The sequence below is a fragment of the Saccostrea cucullata genome, unplaced genomic scaffold (assembly GCF_032062105.1).
Source record: "Saccostrea cucullata isolate Sc308-1 unplaced genomic scaffold, CSIRO_AGI_Scuc_v1 ctg634, whole genome shotgun sequence".
NCBI lineage: Eukaryota > Metazoa > Mollusca > Bivalvia > Ostreida > Ostreidae > Saccostrea > Saccostrea cuccullata.
The window spans coordinates 33,827-57,368 of NW_026932503.1; the positions used below are offsets into that span (position 1 = coordinate 33,827).

Consider the following 23,542-nt stretch of genomic DNA (forward strand, 5'->3'; position numbering starts at 1 on the left):
AATTAAGCTCTTGGCACTTTGAAGTAAACGTTGCAGGTCTTCCAAATGAGACCGTTTCATGTTACATGTAGGCGCTGGCATGACAAAGAACCTCACTGCTCAATGGCCCTAAGCGCCGATTACGGTAAAAGTCTAAATTTGAAGCCCTTTGGTATAGGTGAAGTTTTTATTTAAGTAAAAAGTTCTTAAGCAGGGCGTAAAACAATATACAATCAACTGATCTGGGTCCTTTGGATGAGATATAAACCGAGGTCCGACTTAAGGACATAATTTACAGCTCTCCATGCACTTGCAAGTGCATAATGACGTCTCCACAACAGTGAAAAATTCTCGAGAGGGATGTTAAACAATAATCAAACAAACTAGCGCTATTTATCTATGGCATAATAGATAATTCATAATGTTTAAGAAATATGTTTACAAACAATTACATGTACATTAAAATAAACCTTACATAATGAGCACTATTGCAATACTGAATACACATCTTAAAATAATGCTTTTTAAATGCAAATTAACAATTTAATAAACAAATAATGCTTCTCCAGACTCAGGGTAAAATTATTTGGAAAATTCTTTTTCCAGAAAATTTCAACTTATTTGTTAACATGATAAAAAGAACAAGCAAATTCAAAGAATTGTGGTCCCCCGCTTTCGGTGTCTTCACTGAACTCCAATTTTTAAAGTCTTTTTTCTAGAGTCATAAGGTTTGCCAAAACCTAAGCAAAAAGGGTCTTATTGGTTTCGAAGACTTGAATGGAGTCTCAAACCGACTTTGTTTTATAATGTAAGCAAACAATTGTCTGGAGTTTGCTTCAAAACAACACTCAATGTACATGCAGAGTCGGGTCGGGGATGTAGTTTATGTGGTTTAGTGACACAACCCTTAGAAAATACTGATTTCTGGTTTTTGTCAGAGAATTGTTTTTACATGTATGACGGAAAGGTGGATAGAGACTTAGACCAACTTTCAAAAATTCTAACTACCCCTCCCCCACTCCCCCCAAATATACTGGATATGCGCATCAGTCAACGTTCATAAAGCATCCAAAATGCATTAAATCAAGCATAAAAAGAAGTACATTAATTGACTTGGCTATTGCTATAGACATACTGACAGACAATTTCGGCATCTCCGGTCCTTAACAACTCTGATTAAAAAGTGCAATCTTCAATCTAAATTATTTTTGAAAACTTTCATCCTCTTTGCAAAATTTAAAGACTGATCCAAAAAGATAATAATCCTAAACATGCAGGGGAAAAAGATATCAACAGTAGACCCCGACAGAAATACTGGAGATCTGGACCTTAAAGGCGGCCAGGTTCTAATGCCCCATCTTCCTCAAGACATATGAAAGGAAATAAATGCATTGAAAAGGGATTCAAATTCGACTAAACAACAACACGAGAAAGAATATAACAACAAGAAGTTCCATACTAGTGCAACAGATTCTGAAACATTGAACAATATAGATACAGAGATATTGCAAAAGTTCATCTACCTGGCAATCGATATCACAAGATGGTTAAGTCATAGAACCACTTTGTCCGCATATCAAAAGTCAGGAGAGCTCTTCCGTCATTGAGAAAGACGTGGAAATCGTTAAAATTTAGTCAAGTTTATGGTTTTCTTTGAATCGTTTTAGAGGCAGAATCATTAAAGCATAGACATCTACCATACATATGTCTTTCAAGGATATCCCATATCTTCAAGCCAAGAACAAAAAAGTACAAACCCACGTCTCCATAGAGATAAAGAAGTGAAGAGATAGAAAGTCATGTTTCATGTTTGCATACTTATTCTATTCCAATGGCTGCAATGAAGTGGGCTCAGTCAGAAAAAAGAAAGTGAACAAAATTTAGCGAAACATGGAGACGAAAAATAAAAAAAAAGTATTGAAAAAGAGGGGGGAGGATAAAAATTAGAACAAATCCGATGTTGTTCAGGCAACAGTAGAAGCTCCATTTGATGACCTAATGTGCAAACAGCACATTAAGACTTAATTAATGAATGGACGGAAATTTTATAAAAGAGGCGGTATGTTCTTTTGTATTAAATAAAGAAAATTAAATTAAAGAGTTGTAATTCATTTAGGTTAGATAAAGTTAAAACTGAACTCTACTCGTAGGCATGGTCCGCCAATTTTCCCGTTTCTCAACACTCTCCCTATAACCCCTATATAAGGAGCAGATTGCTTATCAGTTCAGTGTACTTCACTGTAGAGATCCGACGAGTGTAGACGTACAACTTGCACTGCCGTGCTACTTGGTTGCAATGAAATTATCAAATTTTACGTATTTTTTCCTGAACAGGACAAGATATGTAAAGTTAGCTACTAGTAACTGGCTACTAGTAGCTGGCTACGACAAGTGGTAAAGTTAGCTACTAGTAGCTGGCTACAAGAAGTAATTTAAGTTGGCTACTAGTAACTAGCTACTAGTAGCTGGCTACGACAAGTGGTAAAGTTAGCTACTAGTAGCTGGCTACAAGAAGCAAATAAAGTTGGCTACTAATAACTGGCTATTAGTAGCTGGCTACGACAAGTGGAAAAGTTATCTACTAGTAGCTGGCTACGCCAAGCAAGTAAAGTTGGCCACTAGTAACTGGCTAGTAACTGACTTGAACATTCTAGTACCTTTTGTGTTAAATTATACTAATTGGGGAGAAATGATCTGGCACTAAAGTTACCAAGATATCGTTAGTAATAAACTCACCTACTAGTACCTTTTGTTTAAAATTATGCAATTTTGGGAGACAAAACTTGATATTCCGGAAGTAGTTGGATATTTAAAGCGCTGATATCCACTGATATTGTTGATAAAAATAATCTCTGAGCTTTTCCACATGATCTGGCACTAAAGTTACAGTGTACCAAGATATCGTTATTAATAAACTCAGCTACTAGTACCTTTTGTTTAAAATTATGCAATTTTGGGACAAATGTTGATATTATTGAAATATCTGGATTTTTACATCGCTGATATCCACTGATATTGTTGATAAAAACAATCTCTGAGCTTTTCCACATGATCTGGCACTAAAGTTACCAAAATATCGTTATTAATAAACTCAGCTACTAGTACCTTTTGTTTAAAATTATGCAATTTTGGGACACAAATCTTGATATTATAGAAGTAGCTGGATTTTTACAACGCTGATATCAACTGATATTGCTGATAAAAACAATCTCTGAGCTGTTCCACATGATCTGGCACTAAAGTTACCAAGATATCATTATTAATAAACTCAGCTACTAGTACCTTTTGTTTAAAATTATGCAATTTTGGGACACAAATCTTGATATTATAGAAGTAGCTAGATATTTAAAGCGCTGAAATCCACTGATATTGTTGATAAAAACAATTTTTGAGTTTTCGACATGATCTGGCACTAAAGTTACCAAGATATCGTTATTAATAAACTCAGCTACTAGTACCTTTTGTTTAAAATTATGCAATTTTGGGACACAAATCTTGATATTTTTGAAGTAGCTGCATTTTTACACCGCTGATATCCACTGATATTGTTGATAAAAACCATCTTTGAGCTTTTTCATATGATATGGGACTAAAGTTACCAAGATATCGTGATTAATAAACTCAGCTACTAGTACCTTTTGTTTAAAATTATGCAATTTTAGGACACAAATCTTGATATTATAGAAGTAGCTGGATATTTAAAGCGCTGACATCCACTGCTATTGTTGATAAAAACAATCCCTGAGCTTTTCCACATGATCTGGCACTAAAGTTACCAAGATATCGTTATTAATAAACTCAGCTACTAGTACCTTTTGTTTAAAATTATGCAATTTTGGGACACAAATCTTGATATTATAGAAGTAGCTGCATTTTTACACCGCTGATATCCACTGATATTGTTGATAAAAACCATCTTTGAGCTTTTCCACTTGATCTGGCACTAAAGGTACCAAGATATCGTTATTAATAAACTCAGCTACTAGTACCTTTTTTTTAAAATTATGCTATTTTAATTTTGGAGACAAATGTTGATAATTTTGAAGTAGCTGGTTTTTGACCTGGTTAATATCAACTGATATTGCTGATGAAAATAATCTAAAGGATATTCCACATGATGTGGCAGTGAAGTTTCCAAGATATCGTTAGTAATCAACTCAGCTACTGGTACCTTTTGTTTAAAATTATGCTTTTTTGGAGACAAATGTTGATATTTTTGAAGTAACTGGTTTTGACCTGGGTGATATCAACTGATATTGCTGATAAAAATAATTTCTAAGATATTCTACATGATCTGGTAGTAAAGTTACCAAGATATCATTGGTAATGAACTCAGCTACTGGTACATTTTGTGTAAAAATTATGCTATTTTGAGAGACAATTCTTGATATTCTTGAAGTAGCTGGATTTTTACATCGCTGCTATCAGCTGATATTGCTTAAAAAACAATATTCATCAAAAAATTTTAATTTACGGACTGTTCCGATTGTTCGTAAAATAGGAAGTGTTCCGTAAAATGCCGTAATCTTGACAAGCTACGAGAAAAGATAGATTGTTCGATAGATGTATTTTACTATATGACTGGTTCGTTTTGTAAAACTAAGTTGATAAATGAAATGTGCAAATCAAGAAGTAGTCAAATGTTTCCTTAAAAAAATATAAGCAAGCAGTAGCATCCCCTACTCATGTGTTCGTAACCTTTTATATTTCGGTGTTTTGTATATTATAAAACTCGATGAGTTCAGAGTAGCTCTGGCAGTGGCTCATGCGAGAGTTGGGGAGACTTCATCGAGATAGGGTAAATTATTCACGGAAATGTGGCAAGGAAGTGACTAGCACTTGGATGCATGGTAAACAGAAAAGTTATGTTACGTTTCAGTTTTTACCACCCTAGAATCAGCTGATAATGTCTGTAGAAATGTACTACAATCAATTGATCTCTCTTACATTCATTCAAAGTTAAATAAGTATTCTCTATAATCTGCGGTCATGAATTAAAATTTCTTTTTGGACAAATAATTTTGCATGGGAACCGGGACTATATTTTTGGGCGTCAGATTAGCAAATAAGGCACCAGCATGATTTTAACTGACCAATTAGCTACACGAGTACATGTATTGCATTTTGGGTTACTACGATTACTACGGTAATTTTAGGGTAAATAAAAAGCATTTTTAAAAATATTATTTTCATGCTAATAATGACAACCGTTCATTTGTTAAATAAACGGTGAAAATCTAGGTTTCTGAAAGTCACAAGTTGCAAAAGCGATTTGCGTCTGTATTAATTCCTTTGTTGTACTATCGTTAATTACATTTGCCAGATGGACTCCATGGCCGAACACGTGACCACGAACGTAAACAAAGTTTGGTCCATTTAAATGTATAAGAGATGCTGCTCGATTTCCTTACCCTTGAGGCGCTGGTGTTCTGGACTAGACACAAACTACATTTCATTAAACATTTTTTTCACTTAACAATAAATCAAAAACGCCCGTAACATCTTTTATACTTTCTTATCTTTGTATTTTGCTCGTAAGAACACTTTTATTTTGCAGTCCATTGACATGATCCTTGATAGATCTGAACTACAATGAAGCGCATTGAAGTGGTAAAATTTTCCATTTGGGCGAAACGTTCTGAGCTATCTTTAGACACGCCCATTTCTTTAGAAAGGGAAAATCGGCCAAAGGGTTCAATCGAATACCAGTAGAACAGGTATTTCATAAATATGATAGCGTATGAAATTGACGGTCAACATAAACACCGACTAAGCACCTGTTTGACTGATACATATGCTATGCTAACTCCAATAAACATGATAAAATCATAATTATGTACAGTGGTAGAGCGTTCGCTTCGTGATCGGGAGGCCCGGGTTCGATTTTCGTTCCCGACGCCGCGTCAAACCTAAGACGTAAAAATAGGTAGCGACTGTTCCTTCGCCAAGCGCTCGGCATCAGAAGTGAAAGTCACGGGTCTTTCGGATATGACCTTAAAAAATAGGTCCCGTGTCACGGTAGACGCTGGCACGATAAAGAACCCTCACTGCTCAATGGCCCTGAGTGCCGAGTATAGGTCTAAAGGAGAGGTTTCAACAAGGCTGTTTTTTGGCCCTTATTTTTTGTGAAAAATGAAATTAGATTGCCAACAATTTTAAACTTACTTTCATTATTTTCAACATGTCTAATTTTGTGCTATGTATTTATTTTGGGAGAAAAAGGTTAGGATAATATTGGAACAAATGATCAAAGTATGGTACCCTCAACCGCTTTAACATTGAGTATATGGGAAAATGTTGGAGGGTTATGATGTTTGACCTTCTAGTACACCACGTGTTGCATTCTGAACCAAACCGTAATTTGATAATTAATTACTTATATGTGCAGAAAGATTATACTGAAATATGGTTGTGGTTCGCAATGCAACACACACTTAAATACTAATGACTTTGCAAATTTTGCAATCTGTTGAGTTGTGGTTAATTTTATTCAAACACTTAAAGTGAATCATACACATTTATAACACTGTCCAGTCAATCAAATAGATTACTAGGAATTCGACCCTAGCTCTGGGGTATACTTTTTCACACTTGTGTTTCTGTCAAGCTGTCTGTGTGTCTGTCTGTAACAAATTTTCTTCGCATATTTTCGGTAACTACTCATAGTAGATGATTGGGGCTTTTTTGCAGGTCAAAAGGTGACAATTATTTTTGTATGAATACAACGTCAACTTTCTGTTTGTCTGTGTGTCTGTATGTACCAATTTCTATCACGGTTTTCTCAGCGAATACTCATTGCAGATTCTTGAATTTTAGTACACTCTTCGTTTAGGTATGCCATGTTATAGTGAGATTGATTCATGAGAGTCAAACAGAGTGGGGTTTTACTATTTAGTACTGGCTTCTCCTTTTATACCTGTATTAAAATCATACGATGAAATCAAACATGAAAGAAAAATAATTGATTATATTATAACATGTCTGTGTGTCTATTTGTGAGGAAAACCAAAAACTTTGACACTAGAGACGGTAGTTTCAATTTATAAAGACCAAGGTCAGACTTATTGTTTCACAGTAAACAATATTAATTATTTAATGCAAATCAAGGTCAAAGTTTCTTTATTTGGGTATGTTGCTGTTTCACAGATTAAATATACATTTTTTTCCGTTTAGTAACCAGCCCCTTTCAACTTAATTATTAACTTGAATTTTACAAGATGTTGATGATGCAGCTTGATCTGTCCTAAATCTATTGCCCATATAACAAGTGATCATTATACTCGCAACAAACAAAGTTTGGGGGTATGTATAGGAATCACCTCGTCCATCTGTCTGTGCAAACATGTCCTGTTCATATCTTTTTTACGGATGAACATAAGAATTAATACTTTACACCTTGATCAAAAGTGATTTGTGCAAGTTCAAAGGGGCACATGTACATGCGATTACAAAAACATTTTGAAAAAAAAATTAAGATACATTTCACACAAAAATGGGTACAGACATGGAATCAAAGTATATATCTTTAGAATTCAAACGAATGTATATAAAATGAATTTTGATAAAAGACACATCTCAGATTTTGCATCCATTATCTATAAATAAAATAAAATTAGTACATATAAATTATTTTTAATGACTGTGTTCAGTGTACACTTACAGAATCAGTTCTTTTTTTATTGCAACAAAATTTTTTTAGTATTGAATACAATTTATTGATAAGAGATTTTTTACACTTCCTTTGTAATACTAAATATGAAATACTATTAAATCGATGTACTTACTTATAATGCGTAGAGGTCTTTTTTCTACTTTATGCTTGTAAGAATATGTATGGGTCGCAAGCACAGTTATATTTTAAATGATTTGTCTCATTATATGATATATCTTAATATTGAAAGTTTTTTTTAATTTATAACTGATTGTTTTTCATACCCTTTTTATGTTATTTTAGGAAGCAAAGATGTCTAATAAGAAAACGTACACAATTTCAATTGAATTCCTATGGCTACAATTACAGAAGTTCTTTTTCCAAAAAATATTAAATTAGTTAACTTTTTGTGTTACTTCAGCCCTGTTCCATGTTCCCTGATGATATATGGTTAATCTTTCTTTAGTTTTTCACAATGAATAGTCTTCTACAAGTAATAAATCTTCATAACCCTCTAAGACGCTTTTAGAGGGACCCTTTAGATATCCCTTGGTCACGTGACTAGTATAGGTTGGTTTTGCAAATAAATTATAAAATATGAGAGAGGAAACATTTCTAGACATAACTAAAGGAATTAATTTGAAATTCATCATGGGCCAAAAATTAGCCTTATTGAAACCCTACCTTTGAAGCCCTTCACCGGCATACGGTGACGTCTCCATATAAGTGAAAAAATCTCAAGAGGGACGTTAAACAATATACAATCAATCAATGTACAAATGCGTTGCAATGCAAGTTTTACATAAGCGGGTACTCTATACATAGCTCTTTCTTATTCAAATATCTTCATTTAAGTGTAACTCATGTTGCTTGTCGCGGAAAGTGTAGAGTCCTAAAACATTGCGACGAATATTCCTTTCTCGTTTCTAAAGAAATGGGCGTGTTGTTATGTTATACATAACGTTTAAATCATGACTCAGAACGTTTCGTCCAAATGGAAAATTTTACAACTTCAATTCTCTTCATTGCACGTGTTCGAAGAAAAATGTAGACATGTATTTGGTGTAAACGTTGCTATTCATTCAAAAATTAGTCATTTGATCATGGTAAGATCCTCTGTGCGCATTTATAACAATAGCCACATAATGCAAACAAAGGTTTGTCAGTGTAGATGATAATACACATAATTAACCAGCGAATTGGCAACTAGTGAGCTCTAATTTTCCCCGAAAAGTATAAGATATATTGTTACAATGATGCACATCGAAGTTGGAAAATTTCCCTTTTGGACGAAACGTTCTGAGTCATGTTTTGAACGTGAATTATAACATAACGACACGCCAATTTCTTTAGAAACAAGAAAGAAATATTCGTCGTAATGTTTTAGTACACAACACTTTCCGCGACAAGCAACATGAGTTACACGTACTGAAATGAGGAATTTCAGAATAAGAAAGAGCTATGTATAGAGTTCCCGCTTATGTAAAACACGCATTGCAACGAATTTGTACATACAATGAAGCGCATTGAAGTGGTAAAATTTTCTGTTTGGATGAAACGTTTTGAACTATCTTTAGACACGCCCATTTCTTTGTAATTGTAAGATCATATGAAGAGAAATCTTCGTCATGAAGAATGGGCGGAGCGAAGCGGAGCCCATTCTTCATGACGAAGATTTCTCTTCAAATGATCTTACTGACTTAGAACAGAACCTCAGCCAATCAAATGGATAGACTAAAAATAAACTCCTCCCACGGTTGTGTCATATATAAGGCTCAACTTGACCGCTCGTTGTACATATCGATCACGTAATCACTATCGAACACACGCGGTTTCAGAAAGGACTCCAACCCATTCAGGGATTATATGAAATAGTTTGATTCATGCATGTAGCAACGGGGGGGGGGGGGGGGCTTTTTGCCAGACATAACTTTTACTATCGAAAATGTTCATTGAAAGGCTGATCACCCACCTTTTACTACAGTATATGAATATGAAGGTAATGTAGGGAGGATGGAACTGCAAGAAATTGGTATTGAAAAACGTTCAAAAACGATGCTACTGTGGTACTGTGTGATTTACTGGGGAAATGGTATGGGGAAGATATTAAAGTATTGAACTAATGAATATCCTTGTAACAAGAATCTATATATTTGAAAAAAAAAGTGTGTTAAAATGACAAGGCCCTGGTCAGCAGGAGTGGGTATCGCTATCTAGGGTCAAATAAAATTTTGATGAAAATTGTGACTTAAATCTGTCTTCAAAGACAAGGTTCATCTCTGATATACATGACGATATTTGTATTTTCTGTATGTACCGAAATTTGAAAAAAAAAATATTCAGGAAGGCTACAAAAGATTACAGTGGAAAAAAAGTGTAGCAAGGCCTAGAAAGTTTAAAATGTCATTGTAAACAGCACGTGGCATTGAATAGTTTCTGTTTTGTGGGCTAAAAAAAACCAATGAAGACACACCCATGTTACTGTCAGTGAACCAATCAAACCCCGTTAAATATTTCAGAAATAGAAGAATTCTTCACCATGAAGAATCGATTCTTCGCGAGAAATGGATGCATTTGATTGGCTGAATAAGTAGGTTATGTTCTAAAGAAATGAAAAATCAGTCAAATGATTCAATCTAGTACCTGTAGAACAGGTTTTTCGTAAATATAACATCCAATGAAATTGACGGTCTACATAAACACAGAGTAAGCACGTGCTCGACTGACACATGAAAATTTTACCACTTCAATGCGCTTCATTGTATCAATATCATGTTAACTGCCAATTTTATTTATAAAAGCGGTTCTACGATATAACCTTTGAATAGATCAACATAAACCACGTGTCTTGAATTTAAATCACAATAACATTAGTAGGGGGAAGTAGAAGTGATTAATGAGCGATTTTGAAGTCTAGTCGTTTTTCTTAACTACGACACAGATTTGCGTATTATGGAATTTAACCGGGCGTATAACACCAATATGAACCGTATTCTTTATGTACTGGGAAAACTTTGAACAGATAGAATATTATTTTAAAATATGCAAATAAATAAAATTTTGTATTTAAAGAAACATAAAAAAGGCATTTTAAAGATAACAGCAGCAAAAATTGAATGTCTGTTCTGATTTGTTACGCCGTGAAGTTTTGACATTTACGCTTAAACGACATATGCAGCAGCAATAACGTCAGAAAAGTATATTTTGACGTTACAAAATCAGCTCCAATTCTGTGCGCGACTTAACAGCATTAGGTGCCGTCTCTAGTTTCGAAGCACCAAATCCTATATGCGGTTAGACGAACTAGATCTGAATAAAACAATAGTTCCAAGTATCTGTGCTCGCCCTAACACTTTCAGAGTCAGCTAATTATTATTGAAGTAACTGGATTCTGACATAGCTGATATCTATACTTATAGTGAGTGAATCCAGGCCTCTGACGCTAATCGCCACTCGATCGCCTAGCGAGCTCGATCCATAGACAATTTGTACGAACGAAGGAAATTCGGGTTGAAAATAATACTTTACGGTACATAGCAGCACGACATCATGCTTTCTCCATTGACCAATGCAGAGTTGTCACTCGTTCCTGTCTCAGAATGTATGAGCTGATGGTAGTGAATGGCTTTTTTGGAGACTTCTGAGAATTTTGAAATGTCCACGCATTCCGTGATCCATGGGATGTAATTTTTCTTTTCTTTATTTAATGAATCGAAGAAAGGCAGTAAAAGTATAAGTTGTGTATAGGTTTGATATCAGTGGAAGATCCAGGAATTTTGTAAGGGGAGGGGGGTAGAAGGCAGGGGGTCAGGGGTACACCGACGCCCCCAGTGGGTCTAGGGCAAGGCCCCTGCTGGAGTCGGGGTGAAGCCCCCACCCCCACCACGGGAACTGGCAATTTTTTTACAAATATGATGTTTTTTCCTTGTATTTGTATCCAAAAATTTCATAATTTTAAACAAAAGGTACTAGAAGCTGAGTTAATTGCTAATGATATATTGGTATCATCAGCACCAGATCATGTTAAAATACACAGAGATTATTTTTATCAACAATATCAGTGGATGTCAGCGGTGTAAAAATGCAGCTACTTCTATAATAGCAAGATTTGTCTCCAAAAATTACATAATTTTTAACAACGGTACTAGTAGCTCAGTTTATTAATAACGATATCATGGTAACTTTAGTGCCAGATCATGTGAAAAAGCTCAAAAATTGTTTTTATCAACAATATCAGTAGATATCAGCGCTTTAAATATCCAACTATTTCCGGAATATCAAGATTTGTCTCCCAAAATTGCATAATTTTACACAATAGGTACCAGTTGATGAGTTTATTAATAACGATATCTTGGTAACTTTAGTGCCAGATCATGTGGAAAAGCTCAAAAATTGTTTTTATCAACAATATCAGTGAATATCAGCGATCTTAATATCCAGCTACTTCCGGTATATAAAAATGTGTGTCCCCAAATTGCATAATTTTAAACAAAAGGTACTAGTAGCTGAGTTTATTAATAACGATATCTTGGTAACTCTAGTGTCAGATCATATGGAAAAGCTCAAAGATTGATTTTATCAACAATATCAGTGGATATCAGCGGTGTAAAAATGCATCTACTTCCGGAATATCAAGACTTGTCTCCCAAAATTGCATACTTTTAAACAAAAGGTACTAGTAGCTGAGTTTATTAATAACGATATCTTAGTAACTTTAGTGCCAGATCATGTGGAAAAGCTCAAAGATTGTTTTTATCAACAATATCAGTGGATATCAGCGGTGTAGAAATGCAGCTACTTCCGGAATATCAAGATTTGTGTCCCAAAATTGCAAAATTTTAAACAAAAGGTACTAGTAGCCAAGTTTATTAATAACGATATCTTGGTAACTTTAGTGCCAGATCATGTGGAAAAGCTCAAAGATTGTTTTTATCAACAATATCAGTGGATATCAGCGGTGTAAAAATGCAGCTACTTCTATAATATCAAGATTTGTCTCCCAAAATTGCATATTTTCTAACAACGATACTAGTAGCTGAGTTTATTAATAACGATATCTTGGTAACTTTAGTGCCAGATCCTGTGAAAAAGCTTATAGATTGTTTTTATCAACAATATCAGTGAATATCAGCGATTTAAATATCAAGCTACTTCCGGTATATCAAGATTTGTGTCCCAAAATTGCATAATTTTTTAAAAAAAAGGTACTAGTAGCTGAGTTTATTAATAACGATATCTTGGTAACTTTAGTGCCAGATCATGTGGAAAAGCTCAAAGATTGTTTTTATCAACAATATCAGTTGATATCAGCGGAGTAAAAATGCAGCTACTTCTATAATATCAAGATTTGTGTCCCAAAATTGCATAATTTTAAACAAAAGGTACTAGTAGCTGAGTTTATTAATAATGATATCTTGGTAACTTTAGTGCCAGATCATGTGGAAAAGATCAAAAATTGTTTTTATCAACAATATCAGTGGATATCAGCGTTGTAGAAATGCAGCTACTTCCGGAATATCAAGATTTGTGTCCCAAAATTGCAAAATTTTAAACAAAAGGTACTAGTAGCCAAGTTTATTAATAACGATATCTTGGTACCTTTAGTGCCAGATCCTGTGAAAAAGCTTATAGATTGTTTTTATCAACAATATCAGTAAATATCAGCGATTTAAATATCCAGCTACTTCCGGTATATCAAGATTTGTGTCCCAAAATTGCATAATTTTAAACAAAAGGTACTAGTAGCTGAGTTTATTACTCACGATATCTTAGTAACTTTAGTGCCAGAGCATGTGGAAAAGCTCAAAAATTGTTTTTATCAACAATATCAGTGGATATCAGCGGTGTAAAAATGCAGCTACTTCTATAATATCAAGATTTGTGTCCCAAAATTGCATAATTTTTAACAACGGTACTAGTAGCTGAGTTTATTAATAACGATATCTTGGTAACTTTAGTGTTAGATCATGTGGAAAAGCTCAAAGATTGTTTTTATCAACAATATCAGTGGTTATCAGCGATTTTAATATCCAGCTACTTCCGGAATATCAAGATTTGTCCCCAAAATTGCATAATTTTTAACAACGGTACTAGTAGCTCAGTTTATCAATAACGATATCTTGGTAACTTTAGTGTTAGATCATGTGGAAAAGCTCAAAGATTGTTTTTATCAACAATATCAGTGGATATCAGCGATTTTAATATCCAGCTACTTCCGGAATATCAAGATTTGTCTCCAAAATTGCATAATTTTAAACAAAAGGTACTTAGTAGCTGAGTTTATTACTAACGATATCTTGGTAACTTTAGTGCCAGAGCATGTGGAAAAGCTCAAAAATTGTTTTTGTCAACAATATCAGTGGATATCAGCGTTGTAGAAATGCAGCTACTTTCGGAATATCAAGATTTGTGTCCCAAAATTGCATAATTTTAAACAAAAGGTACTGGTAGCTGAGTTTATTAATTACGATATCTTGGTAACTTTATTGCCAGATCATGTGGAAAAGCTTATACATGTAGATTAATTTTATCAACAATATCAGTGGATATCAGCGGTGTAAAAATGCAGCTACTTCTATAATATCAAGATTTGTGTCTCAAAATTGCATAATTTTAAACAAAAGGTACTAGTAGCTGAGTTTATTACTAACGATATCTTGGTAACTTTAGTGCCAGATCATGTGGAAAAGCTCAAAAAAAATTTTTTTTAACAATATCAGTGGATATCAGAGGTTAGAAATGCAGCTACTTCCGGGATATCAAGATTTGTGTCCCAAAATTGCATAATTTTAAACAAAAGGTACTGGTAGCTGAGTTTATTAATTACGATATCTTGGTAACTTTAGTGCCAGATCATGTGGAAAAGCTTATAGATTGTTTTTATCAACAATATCAGTGGATATCAGCGGTGTAAAAATGCAGCTACTTCTATAATATCAAGATTTGTGTCTCAAAATTGCATAATTTTAAACAAAAGGTACTAGTAGCTGAGTTTATTACTAACGATATCTTGGTAACTTTAGTGCCAGAGCATGTGGAAAAGCTCAAAAATTGTTTTTGTCAACAATATCAGTGGGTATCAGCGTTGTAGAAATGCAGCTACTTTCGGAATATCAAAGATTTGTCTCCCGAAATTGCATATTTCTAAACAAAAGGTACTAGTAGCTGAGTTTATTAATAACGATATCTTGGTAACTTTAGTGCCAGAGCATGTGGAAAAGCTCAAAAATTGTTTTTATCAACAATATCAGTGGATATCAGAGGTTAGAAATGCAGGTACTTCCGGGATATCAAGATTTGTGTCCCAAAATTGCATAATTTTAAACAAAAGGTACTAGTAGCTGAGTTTATTAATTACGATATCTTGGTAACTTTATTGCCAGATCATGTGGAAAAGCTTATAGATTGTTTTTATCAACAATATCAGTGGATATCAGCGGTGTAAAAATGCAGCTACTTCCGGAATATCAAGATTTGTCTCCCAAAATTGCATAATTTTAAACAAAAGGTACTAGTAGCTGAGTTTATTAATAACGATATCTTGGTAACTTTAGTGCCAAATCATTTCTCCCCAATTAGTATAATTTAACACAAAAGGTACTGGAATGTTCAAGTCAGTTACTAGCTAGTTACTAGTGGCCAACTTTACTTGCTTGTCGTAGCCAGCTACTATTAGATAACTTTTCCACTTGTCGTAGCCAGCTACTAGTAGCCAGTTACTAGTAGCCAACTTTTCTTGCTTCTCGTAGCCAGCTACTAGTAGCTAACTTTACCACTTGTAGTAGCCAGCTACTAGTAGCCAGTTACTAGTAGCTAACTTTACACATCTAACAGGACAAACGTATCATGAAAAATACAGGTCAACACATTATTTTCAAACAAAGAATGCACATAAAAACAAGGAATAAACGCAAAAAATCTAAGACCATGAAATGAGTACTACATGTCGGCCACGAGTTTCGAGAGTGCAATCGAGTGTAATGAAATCGAACGGTTTAAAAAAACTTCTATGACGTCACCCATTGTTATTAGTCTACGTGTATTTTACCGATTCAACCAGCACTAGTTGGATATTTATAGATCCAACTGGCCATCAGTTGGATATTCAAAATATCCGACCGACAGGCAGTTGGATATTCAAAATATCCAACTGTCTATCGGTTGGATATTTCAATACCCAACTGAGGTGCAGAAAACATAAAACAATGAACAAAAGAGATAAAAACAATTTTAAAATGTATTTCCAATGCATATGAAAAATAAAATAATTACTCCAAATTTGCCACACTGTTAGAATTAATTTCCAGTGCATACGGAATTACTGTAATAACTCCACATTTACTGTGTTTCAAATGCACTTCCAATGCTCACAGAAATAACAATTCCTCAATATTATTTCAGGGTCCGTTATCAGTAAATCCCTTCAGATTATCCGATATTCATTTCTGTTACATTCTTTTCCAGCGTACTTCCCATAAGAACTTAAATAATTGACAGCTTATCTATTTTTCGAAAAATTCAATATCAAGATCTGCAATCAAAATGATTGCAGATTGAATTTTTGCAGCAGGTTCAGCATAACACCGCCAATCTCTTTATCTGTTTAAGCACTATTACAAGTATTGCCCGAATGGAACTCCATAAGAATCCAACGCTTTTCCTCAACAAACCATCATCTTATGATATGTAATGACAAAATCTTATTCTTTTATAAAAAATCCTGTAGTTTTCTTCAGTTTTCAGGTCAAAAGTATCCAAAACACTATTTGAACCTCTCTAATTTACACTGGATTTAGAAATATTCTTTGTCTGATTTCATGACTGTTCAGTACAATGAAAAGAGTTAAAAATGAAATCAGCACCATGTAGTTTCTTGCTCACTAGTCCATGAATAAAAGGGGTGTTCGATCAGGCCATTGTTTTGTGTCAAAGTTGGATATTTGAATGGAATACATCCTATTGTATTACAGCAAGTTGGATATTTGAATGAGTGAATGTTTCTTTGGGGCCCAAAGTAGGGAATTTTTTAAGTAAAATAAATAACTCGATAGTGTTGAATAGTTTAGAGAAAACATCCCCTCCTCGGGCCTTCGGCCCTCGGAGAGAATGTTTTCTCTAAACTATTCAACACCATCTCGTTATTTATCCCTTACTTATATACCCGTCTGACGGTGCCTATTTATGAGAAGTGTTCATCTTTAAGATCGTACTATGACGATTATGAAAAAAAAAAACAATGTCCTTTTACGAGTAAATGCCGGCTCTATTTGCTGATGTTCCATTCACCAATTCTATAATGAGCTACAGATAGATTTGTCATAAAAAGACTACTTGAATTTGTTTTCTCATGTTATAGTTCAATTTTCTTTTTAAATTTTTTTTAAATATTTGTAACTTTTAACCACTTTTCATGTGTTTGAGAGTCATGGCATGCATTGAAATAACCATCCAGGCCTCTCAGTTGAGCAAGAGTATCCTCTATATTTAATCAACTTCCTCCTTTCTCTCGTAATATTTTGAAGGACTTTCATCAAAATCCATAAAGGACTGTTACTATTCTATCTCGAATCTTAAGTTACAAGTTATAAAAAAAACAAATCAGTGTTTTATTTTGTCACTTAAAATTTTAAACAAATCTGTTTTACATTAGTTTATCTTCCATCCATTAAACGATGACCTCCAACTAGAATAGCTAAAGAGATTCCCTATATGATTTTCAGTAGGATGAGTGCGGACAAACACCACGTCACCGTGGTTGATCTTCACCACCACCACTCCTGTTGTACTTCTAACATTTGAAGCACCCTTGCCTTCTGACAGCATGGCTGCAACAGGGTTTGAGTTGACAATCATCTCAGAACATATATAGCCACCGTAAAGGTTCCATGTAAACACATAAACACCGTGTTGAGGAGCAATGAATATTCCAGAATATGGATTATAATGATTGCCAACATTTGTCACTATGCTGTCGAATTTGATCGTGTAATCTTTCGCTATATCGGTCTCGAATCTAGACACATAAGCAGAGAATGCTATACCGACTGCGAATGGAGGCGTTGGCGTGGAGACATCTGAAAGATGTTAGAGAAAAACGTTTTCTGGAAACGTGTATCTAGAGTTGTGATGCAAATAATAAGGGTCTAATACAGCATTCAATGCAAACTTCTTTGTGAATGCTTCTTGTACTGAATCTGAAAAGGATCTTTTCGCTCAGAGAACGATGTCTCAATTCATGTAAACTGAACCAGTTCTGAATCAATCACTCATTCGGTTGAACTTAAATTAAACATCTATGTTCAACTGATTGAAGCGAAAAGTCAAAAGTATAGAGATACTAGTAGACAGATAGATAGATAGATAAATAAATTCAAGTATTTTCCACAACATTGCTATTGCAGAGAGAGAGAGAGAGAGAGAGAGAGAGAGAGAGAGAGAGTACTATTATTCTACTTTGTGAAGGTAAATAATTAAGTGCTTTAATGGCTGTAAGTCAGCGTACAGAATGCACTAAAGATATTTCAGGCTTATGTGTTCATCACCTAGCTGATTTTAAATGCTTATTTGAGATCAATCCAACACCTGTCCTCACCTGTCAAAAGACGTTTCTCCTTTGATGATTTATGTGTCTTGTTCACGAATTCATTTGACTTATAGGAGCTGAAAGTAGTTGGTTGGTTTTTGGTTTCAGATATCGTAAAAAATTTGTTGTCCATTCAAGATTGTTTGGCCCTCTGTGAAAGAACTTGACGAAGAGATTTCGTTGAAATTTTCCTTACTTAAATCTATTGGGCTCGTAGACTTCTTGATACTTCTGCCAAATGTAATGTTTATATCTTTCTTTTTAGACATCTCATTGTTATTTTCCAAAACTGATATTCTCGCCATTAGTTGCTGGTTTGTAGAGAGTAATTTCGAGACTGTAATTTTGACATTGTCCATTTGCACATTTGAGTTTTGTAGCTTTTCTTCTAGTTGCAACACTCTTCTTTTTAAGTCTTGGTTTTCTTTTTCCATTAGCGTTTGAAAAAGTCTGCTTCCCGCTTTGTCTTCTGCTTCGTTCTTTTCTTCCATTCTCAGTACGAGGCTGTCCAGAAGATTTTCCAGGTGATCAAGTCTTCCTCGCATGATTTTGCCGACGATATTTTAACCAGAAACACCAGGAATGATATTCTTAAAATCATTTCGAATCTGTCAAAGCCAGTTATCAAAAGTAAGTGTTCTATTTCTTCTCAAAATGATAAGCATTGTATAATACGAAGGTATTGTTCCTGATAATGTATTTATAATACAGTATAAGTGCGAGAATCTTTAATATATTTTTATCCTTCTTTTGAAAATGTAGCATTCAAGTATAGAAATGACTTACAAACATTTCTCAAAAATTAAAAGAATGATGAAAATTTTCTTTACGCATTAAATTCTTTTCCTTTTTCGAAATCGTTGAGAAAAACAGTCATTGGTATAGACAATAAATTTAACCGATAGTTATAATTCGACGAAAATTTTTGAAAGTGACACTACAGCTGTATACTTGTATTAGATAAACCATTTTTTTTAGTTTAAAAGGAAATTTTCGCGTAAAAGTGATAGTTATTTTGTGTTGGAAGATTTTGAGTCATTTATATGTATAAAGATAAGAATAACTAGAAAATCGTTTTCTGACTTTTAGTGATAGAAGTAAAGTAGATAAAATAATTTAAACTCGTTTCTCGTTACATGTATTTTAAAGAAATATTACTGACTCTGAACTCCACTAAGAAATATACTGAAAGGATAAAGAAACGCATATGATACTTTTTGGTACTCTATTCAGTAACGTAGCATCGTTTTTGAAAGGGGCAGCCAGAGAAAAATTACTTACCTGAAAGAACTTGACAAGCAAAAAAAAAAAAAAAAAAAAAAAAAGAAAAGAAAATTTTCCCAAATTCGAACATCCTATTTCCTATCCTATTTCTTGGAGGGGGGGGGGGGGCTTTTTTGAACACAGGCCTCTCAGTATCAAATTTCCTTCATACAATTACTACATTACGATAATATCACTTTACTCTAGCCAAAAGTGTGGGGGGCACCTGCTTTTCAATGAACATTTTAAAAGTAGTAAAAGTACACTTTGTAATTATTGTTGATCATTTTTGAATATTTGACGTTTATGTGCAAAAGTTAAAGTTTCGCACTTTATTTGTGTTAACCTGCTACAATACCTCGCTGGTGGTGTGAAGCAATAGGGTTACTCTTGCAAGGGGAAGATCAAATTTCTGTCGTTGAATGAATTAACGTTTCCCAGTCAACCATATTTCGTCTTAGACATCGGATGCTGACAGTGGGAAGTGTAAACTATCGCCCTAGAAGTGGACGTCCAAGGGTAACGAATCGGCGCCAAGACAGAGAATTGCATTACATTTGTACTACAGATAATTTCTTTCACCTGATCAATCATACAGGGTGATCGGGGCGAGTATGACTCATCGGAAAGATAGTACACTCACTCTTCTTATGCAATTGACCCCTACGTATTTAGTATTTCAGGGTTCCGTGAATGTTCCTTTTCAACGATTCATTAATGTTGATAAAATTTTGGGAATTGTAACTGAGAAAAGGAATGTTCACATTAAAATTATCTGCTTTCTGTGTTTATCTTCTTTCTCTCATCACTCGTATTGCTGTGATAGGTATGTTATCTACTATTTATCAAATAAAAACAGACCAAATTGTGTTCCTTTTTTAAAAATTTCCAAATTATAATTTTAAAACAAATCCTTCATTTTACATGTTAAATGACTTTTTTAATTTCAAATCCCAGGTTTTCAACATTGAAAGACGATCTCCAACTGGAACCACTATAGAGATTTCCACTATGCGCTTTTTTAATTTGATTGTTGTAGTATCTACTATTTATTTGACCAAATTGTGTTCCTTTTTTAAAAATTTCCAAATTATAATTTTAAAACAAATCCTTCATTTTACATGTTAAATGACTTTTTTAATTTCAAATCCCAGGTTTTCAAGAAATTTTTAATTTAGTATATCTTCCATCCATTGAAAGACGATCTCCAACTGGAACCACTATAGAGATTTCCACTATGCGCTTGAGTAGGATGAGTTCGGACAAACACCACGTCTCCCTGATTGACCTCTACCACCACCACTCCTGTTGTAGTTCTCACATTTGTTGCTCCTTTGCCGGATGTATATATGGCTGCAACAGCATTAGAGTTGACAACAACCTGGGAATAAATATAGTTATCATGGTTGCAGTAAATGTTCCAAGTAAATACATATGCACCATGCTGCGGAGCAGTGAATATTCCGGAATGTGGATTATAATGGTTGCCGATGTTTGTCACTATGCTATCGAATTTAATGGTGTGGTCTTTTGAAATATCTGTTTCCAATGCAGAAACAAAGGCAGAAAATGCTACACCATCTGCAAATGGAGGCTTTGTTGTGTGTACACCTGAAATTAATCCAAAATTTAGCTTAACTTGTTCATGATGCATTTAATGTAGATCAAATACAACATATAAAATCAAACACACCAGTCTGAAGTGTATTAATGAAAATGTTGAAGATAACAAACAATGATATTTTTTTAGAAACCCACAAACAAAACGTGGCTATAAACAGTTTGTACAAAAAACTTAGACCCTTGGAATTTCCAGAAGTATGATAACTTATTTTGTTGGATATACTTGCTTACTACTGGTATCGAAGTAATGCGTAGAAGATTTTTTTGTGCAATTCTTACCCGTCAAAAGACGTTTCTCCTTAAATGTCTTGTTCTGAAATGGATTTGACTTGAGAATGGTTGGTTGATTTTTGGTCTCAGTCATGGTAAAATTTTGTTGTGCTTCGAGGAATATTTGGCCCTTCGTTATGGAACTTGACGAAGAGAATTCATCGGAATTCTCTTTCGATAAAGCTGTTGCACTCGTAGATTTCTTTATACTCCCGCCAAACATAGTATTTATATTCTTCTTCTTCTCATATCTGTCATGACTGTTTTCCAAAGCTGTTATTCTCGCATTTAGTTCCCGGTTCGTAGACAGTAGTTCCAATATTATAGTCTTCACATTGTCCATTTGTGCGTTAGAGTTATGTAGATTTTCTTCTAGTTGTAGAACTTTTCTTTTTAAGTCTTGATTTTCTTTTTTAAATCGCGCTTCAAAAAGTCTCTCTATTCTGCTTCCTGCTTTGTCTTTAGCTCCGTTCTTGTCTTCCATTCTCAACATGAGGCTTTCCAGAAGATTTTCCACCTGATGAAGTCTTTCCTTGCATGATTTTGCCGACGATATTTTAACCAGAAACACCAGGAATGATATTCTTAAAATCATTTCGAATCTGTCTTAGAAATCAGTTATCAAAAGTTATATAGTGTTGTATTTCTTCTGTAACACAAAGGTAGTATTCCTGATAATGCAATGCACTTGATATACAGTGTAAGTGCGAAACGTTTCATATATCTGTTGTTTTAAAAAGTAACAATCAAGCATGAAAATGACCTACAACCATTTCTCAAGCATTGAAAGAATAGTAAAAAATCTTTAATTCATTTCATCCATTTACTTCTGCTGAATTGTTGAAAAAATAATAAAAGGAATAGACTATAAATCAAATGGATGGTATGACTGGATTATATTTCTACGTAAAATCTATCAAATTGACACTACTGTATATTTGAAATTAAAATGAAACTTCGAGTTCGGACCAAGAGAGAGTAATTTTGAGTAGAAAAAATGTGTGTTATTTATAAAGATTAGATAAAATTTATCGTTCTTTGTCTTTTGTGACAAAAATCAAGTTGATCAACGTTTTAAAAAATCGTTTCTCGTTGCATATATTTTTACGAAATACCAGTAAAATATCTCTGACTCTGAAGTCCCTTAAGAAGGCAGCACAAAAACTGTTAGAGATCTATGGGCCACGACGTTCACCTGAGTCATCTTGGCCCTGCTGTTCTATGTCTTAAGAGCCCCCGCTGTAATACTTTGATTCCTTATTTCAGCAGTTCTACCACACGGGGTCATTTTTTGAAACTTTTAGAATCTCTACTACCTCAGAAAGTTTCCACACATGTGTCAGCTTTTCTGGTCCAGTATTTCTTCAAAGCATAATTTTAAGGTTTTTTTTTATATGTTTCAATCTAATAATAATTCCTTTTTGTAGCCCCACCCTAATCCTAGAGGCGATCATTTGAATATTTTTTATTAGAATCTTCACTACCTCAGAAAGCTTTTACATAAGGTTTACATTTTCTAGTCAAGGGGTTCTTGAAAAGAAGATTTTGAATGACCCCGCCTATTTTTGTTTTTTGTTTTTTTATTCAGATACCCCGGTAGTACATGTACTAGGAATTTTTTCGTTATGGTAAAGTAAAATTCTCTCTTATTCTTGCGCCAATATTTAGCTCTCTTCAAGTGAACTTGACAAAGGAACGTGAACAAGTTGTCTTTCAATAAGATTGTTGTCTTTGAGACTTTTTAAGGTTTTTACAAAACATTGCGTTTTTATCTTTCTTCTCATATATTTCATGGTTATTTTATTGGCTGCTATTTTTAGGTCGCCTGAGTAAACTCAGTCGACCTATTGTTATCCGTTTTTGTCCGTTGGTGTTCGTCGTGCGTTAACATTTGATCATTTTCAGCTTCTTCTCTGCAACCGCTGTACTAAATTCAATCAATTTTGGCACAAAGCATATATATGGGTGATGGGAAACAAAAATTGTGAATTTCATGGTCCTTGTCCTCCTAGGGTCTAAGGGGTGGGGCCAGAACCACTAAAAATAGTGCAATCTTTGAAAAATCTTCTTCTTTACTCCTAAATATGCAGTCAAACTGTTTGTATGATTGTAATCAGCATAGAGTCTTCTACCAAACTTGTGAAATTTATTGCCCCAGGATCAGTTCTAGTGCT

General features: G+C 34.1%; 2 protein-coding genes across 2 annotated transcripts; both read right to left on the reverse strand.

Annotated features, from left to right (window-relative positions):
- Positions 1-17,275: 17,275 nt before the first annotated feature.
- Positions 17,276-18,757, reverse strand: LOC134235282 (uncharacterized). The gene is made up of 3 exons (XM_062717406.1): positions 18,432-18,757; positions 18,222-18,289; positions 17,276-17,703 (listed from the first exon to the last, which is right to left on the reverse strand). Exons 1-3 carry the CDS (start codon positions 18,755-18,757, stop codon positions 17,276-17,278), a joined length of 822 nt encoding a protein of 273 aa, XP_062573390.1.
- Positions 18,758-20,616: 1,859 nt separating this feature from the next.
- On the reverse strand, positions 20,617-21,958 carry LOC134235308 (multimerin-2-like). The gene is made up of 2 exons (XM_062717439.1): positions 21,378-21,958; positions 20,617-21,086 (listed from the first exon to the last, which is right to left on the reverse strand). The coding sequence occupies exons 1-2, from the start codon at positions 21,859-21,861 to the stop codon at positions 20,650-20,652; spliced, it is 921 nt and encodes a 306-aa protein (XP_062573423.1). The 5' UTR covers positions 21,862-21,958; the 3' UTR covers positions 20,617-20,649.
- Positions 21,959-23,542: the final 1,584 nt, after the last annotated feature.

Excerpts from the sequence above, each read along its gene's own strand:
- LOC134235282 (XM_062717406.1), bottom strand. The coding sequence starts at position 18,757 with ATGCGAGGAAGACTTGATCACCTGGAAAATCTTCTGGACAGCCTCGTA. Across the intron at positions 18,290-18,431 it reads TTTGGCAGAAGTATCAAGAA|CTCCTATAAGTCAAATGAAT; the intron begins GTCTACGAGCCC and ends AACTACTTTCAG. Across the intron at positions 17,704-18,221 it reads GGAGAAACGTCTTTTGACAG|ATGTCTCCACGCCAACGCCT; the intron begins GTGAGGACAGGT and ends AACATCTTTCAG.
- LOC134235308 (XM_062717439.1), bottom strand. The coding sequence starts at position 21,861 with ATGTTGAGAATGGAAGACAAGAACGGAGCTAAAGACAAAGCAGGAAGC. Across the intron at positions 21,087-21,377 it reads GGAGAAACGTCTTTTGACGG|GTGTACACACAACAAAGCCT; the intron begins GTAAGAATTGCA and ends GATTAATTTCAG.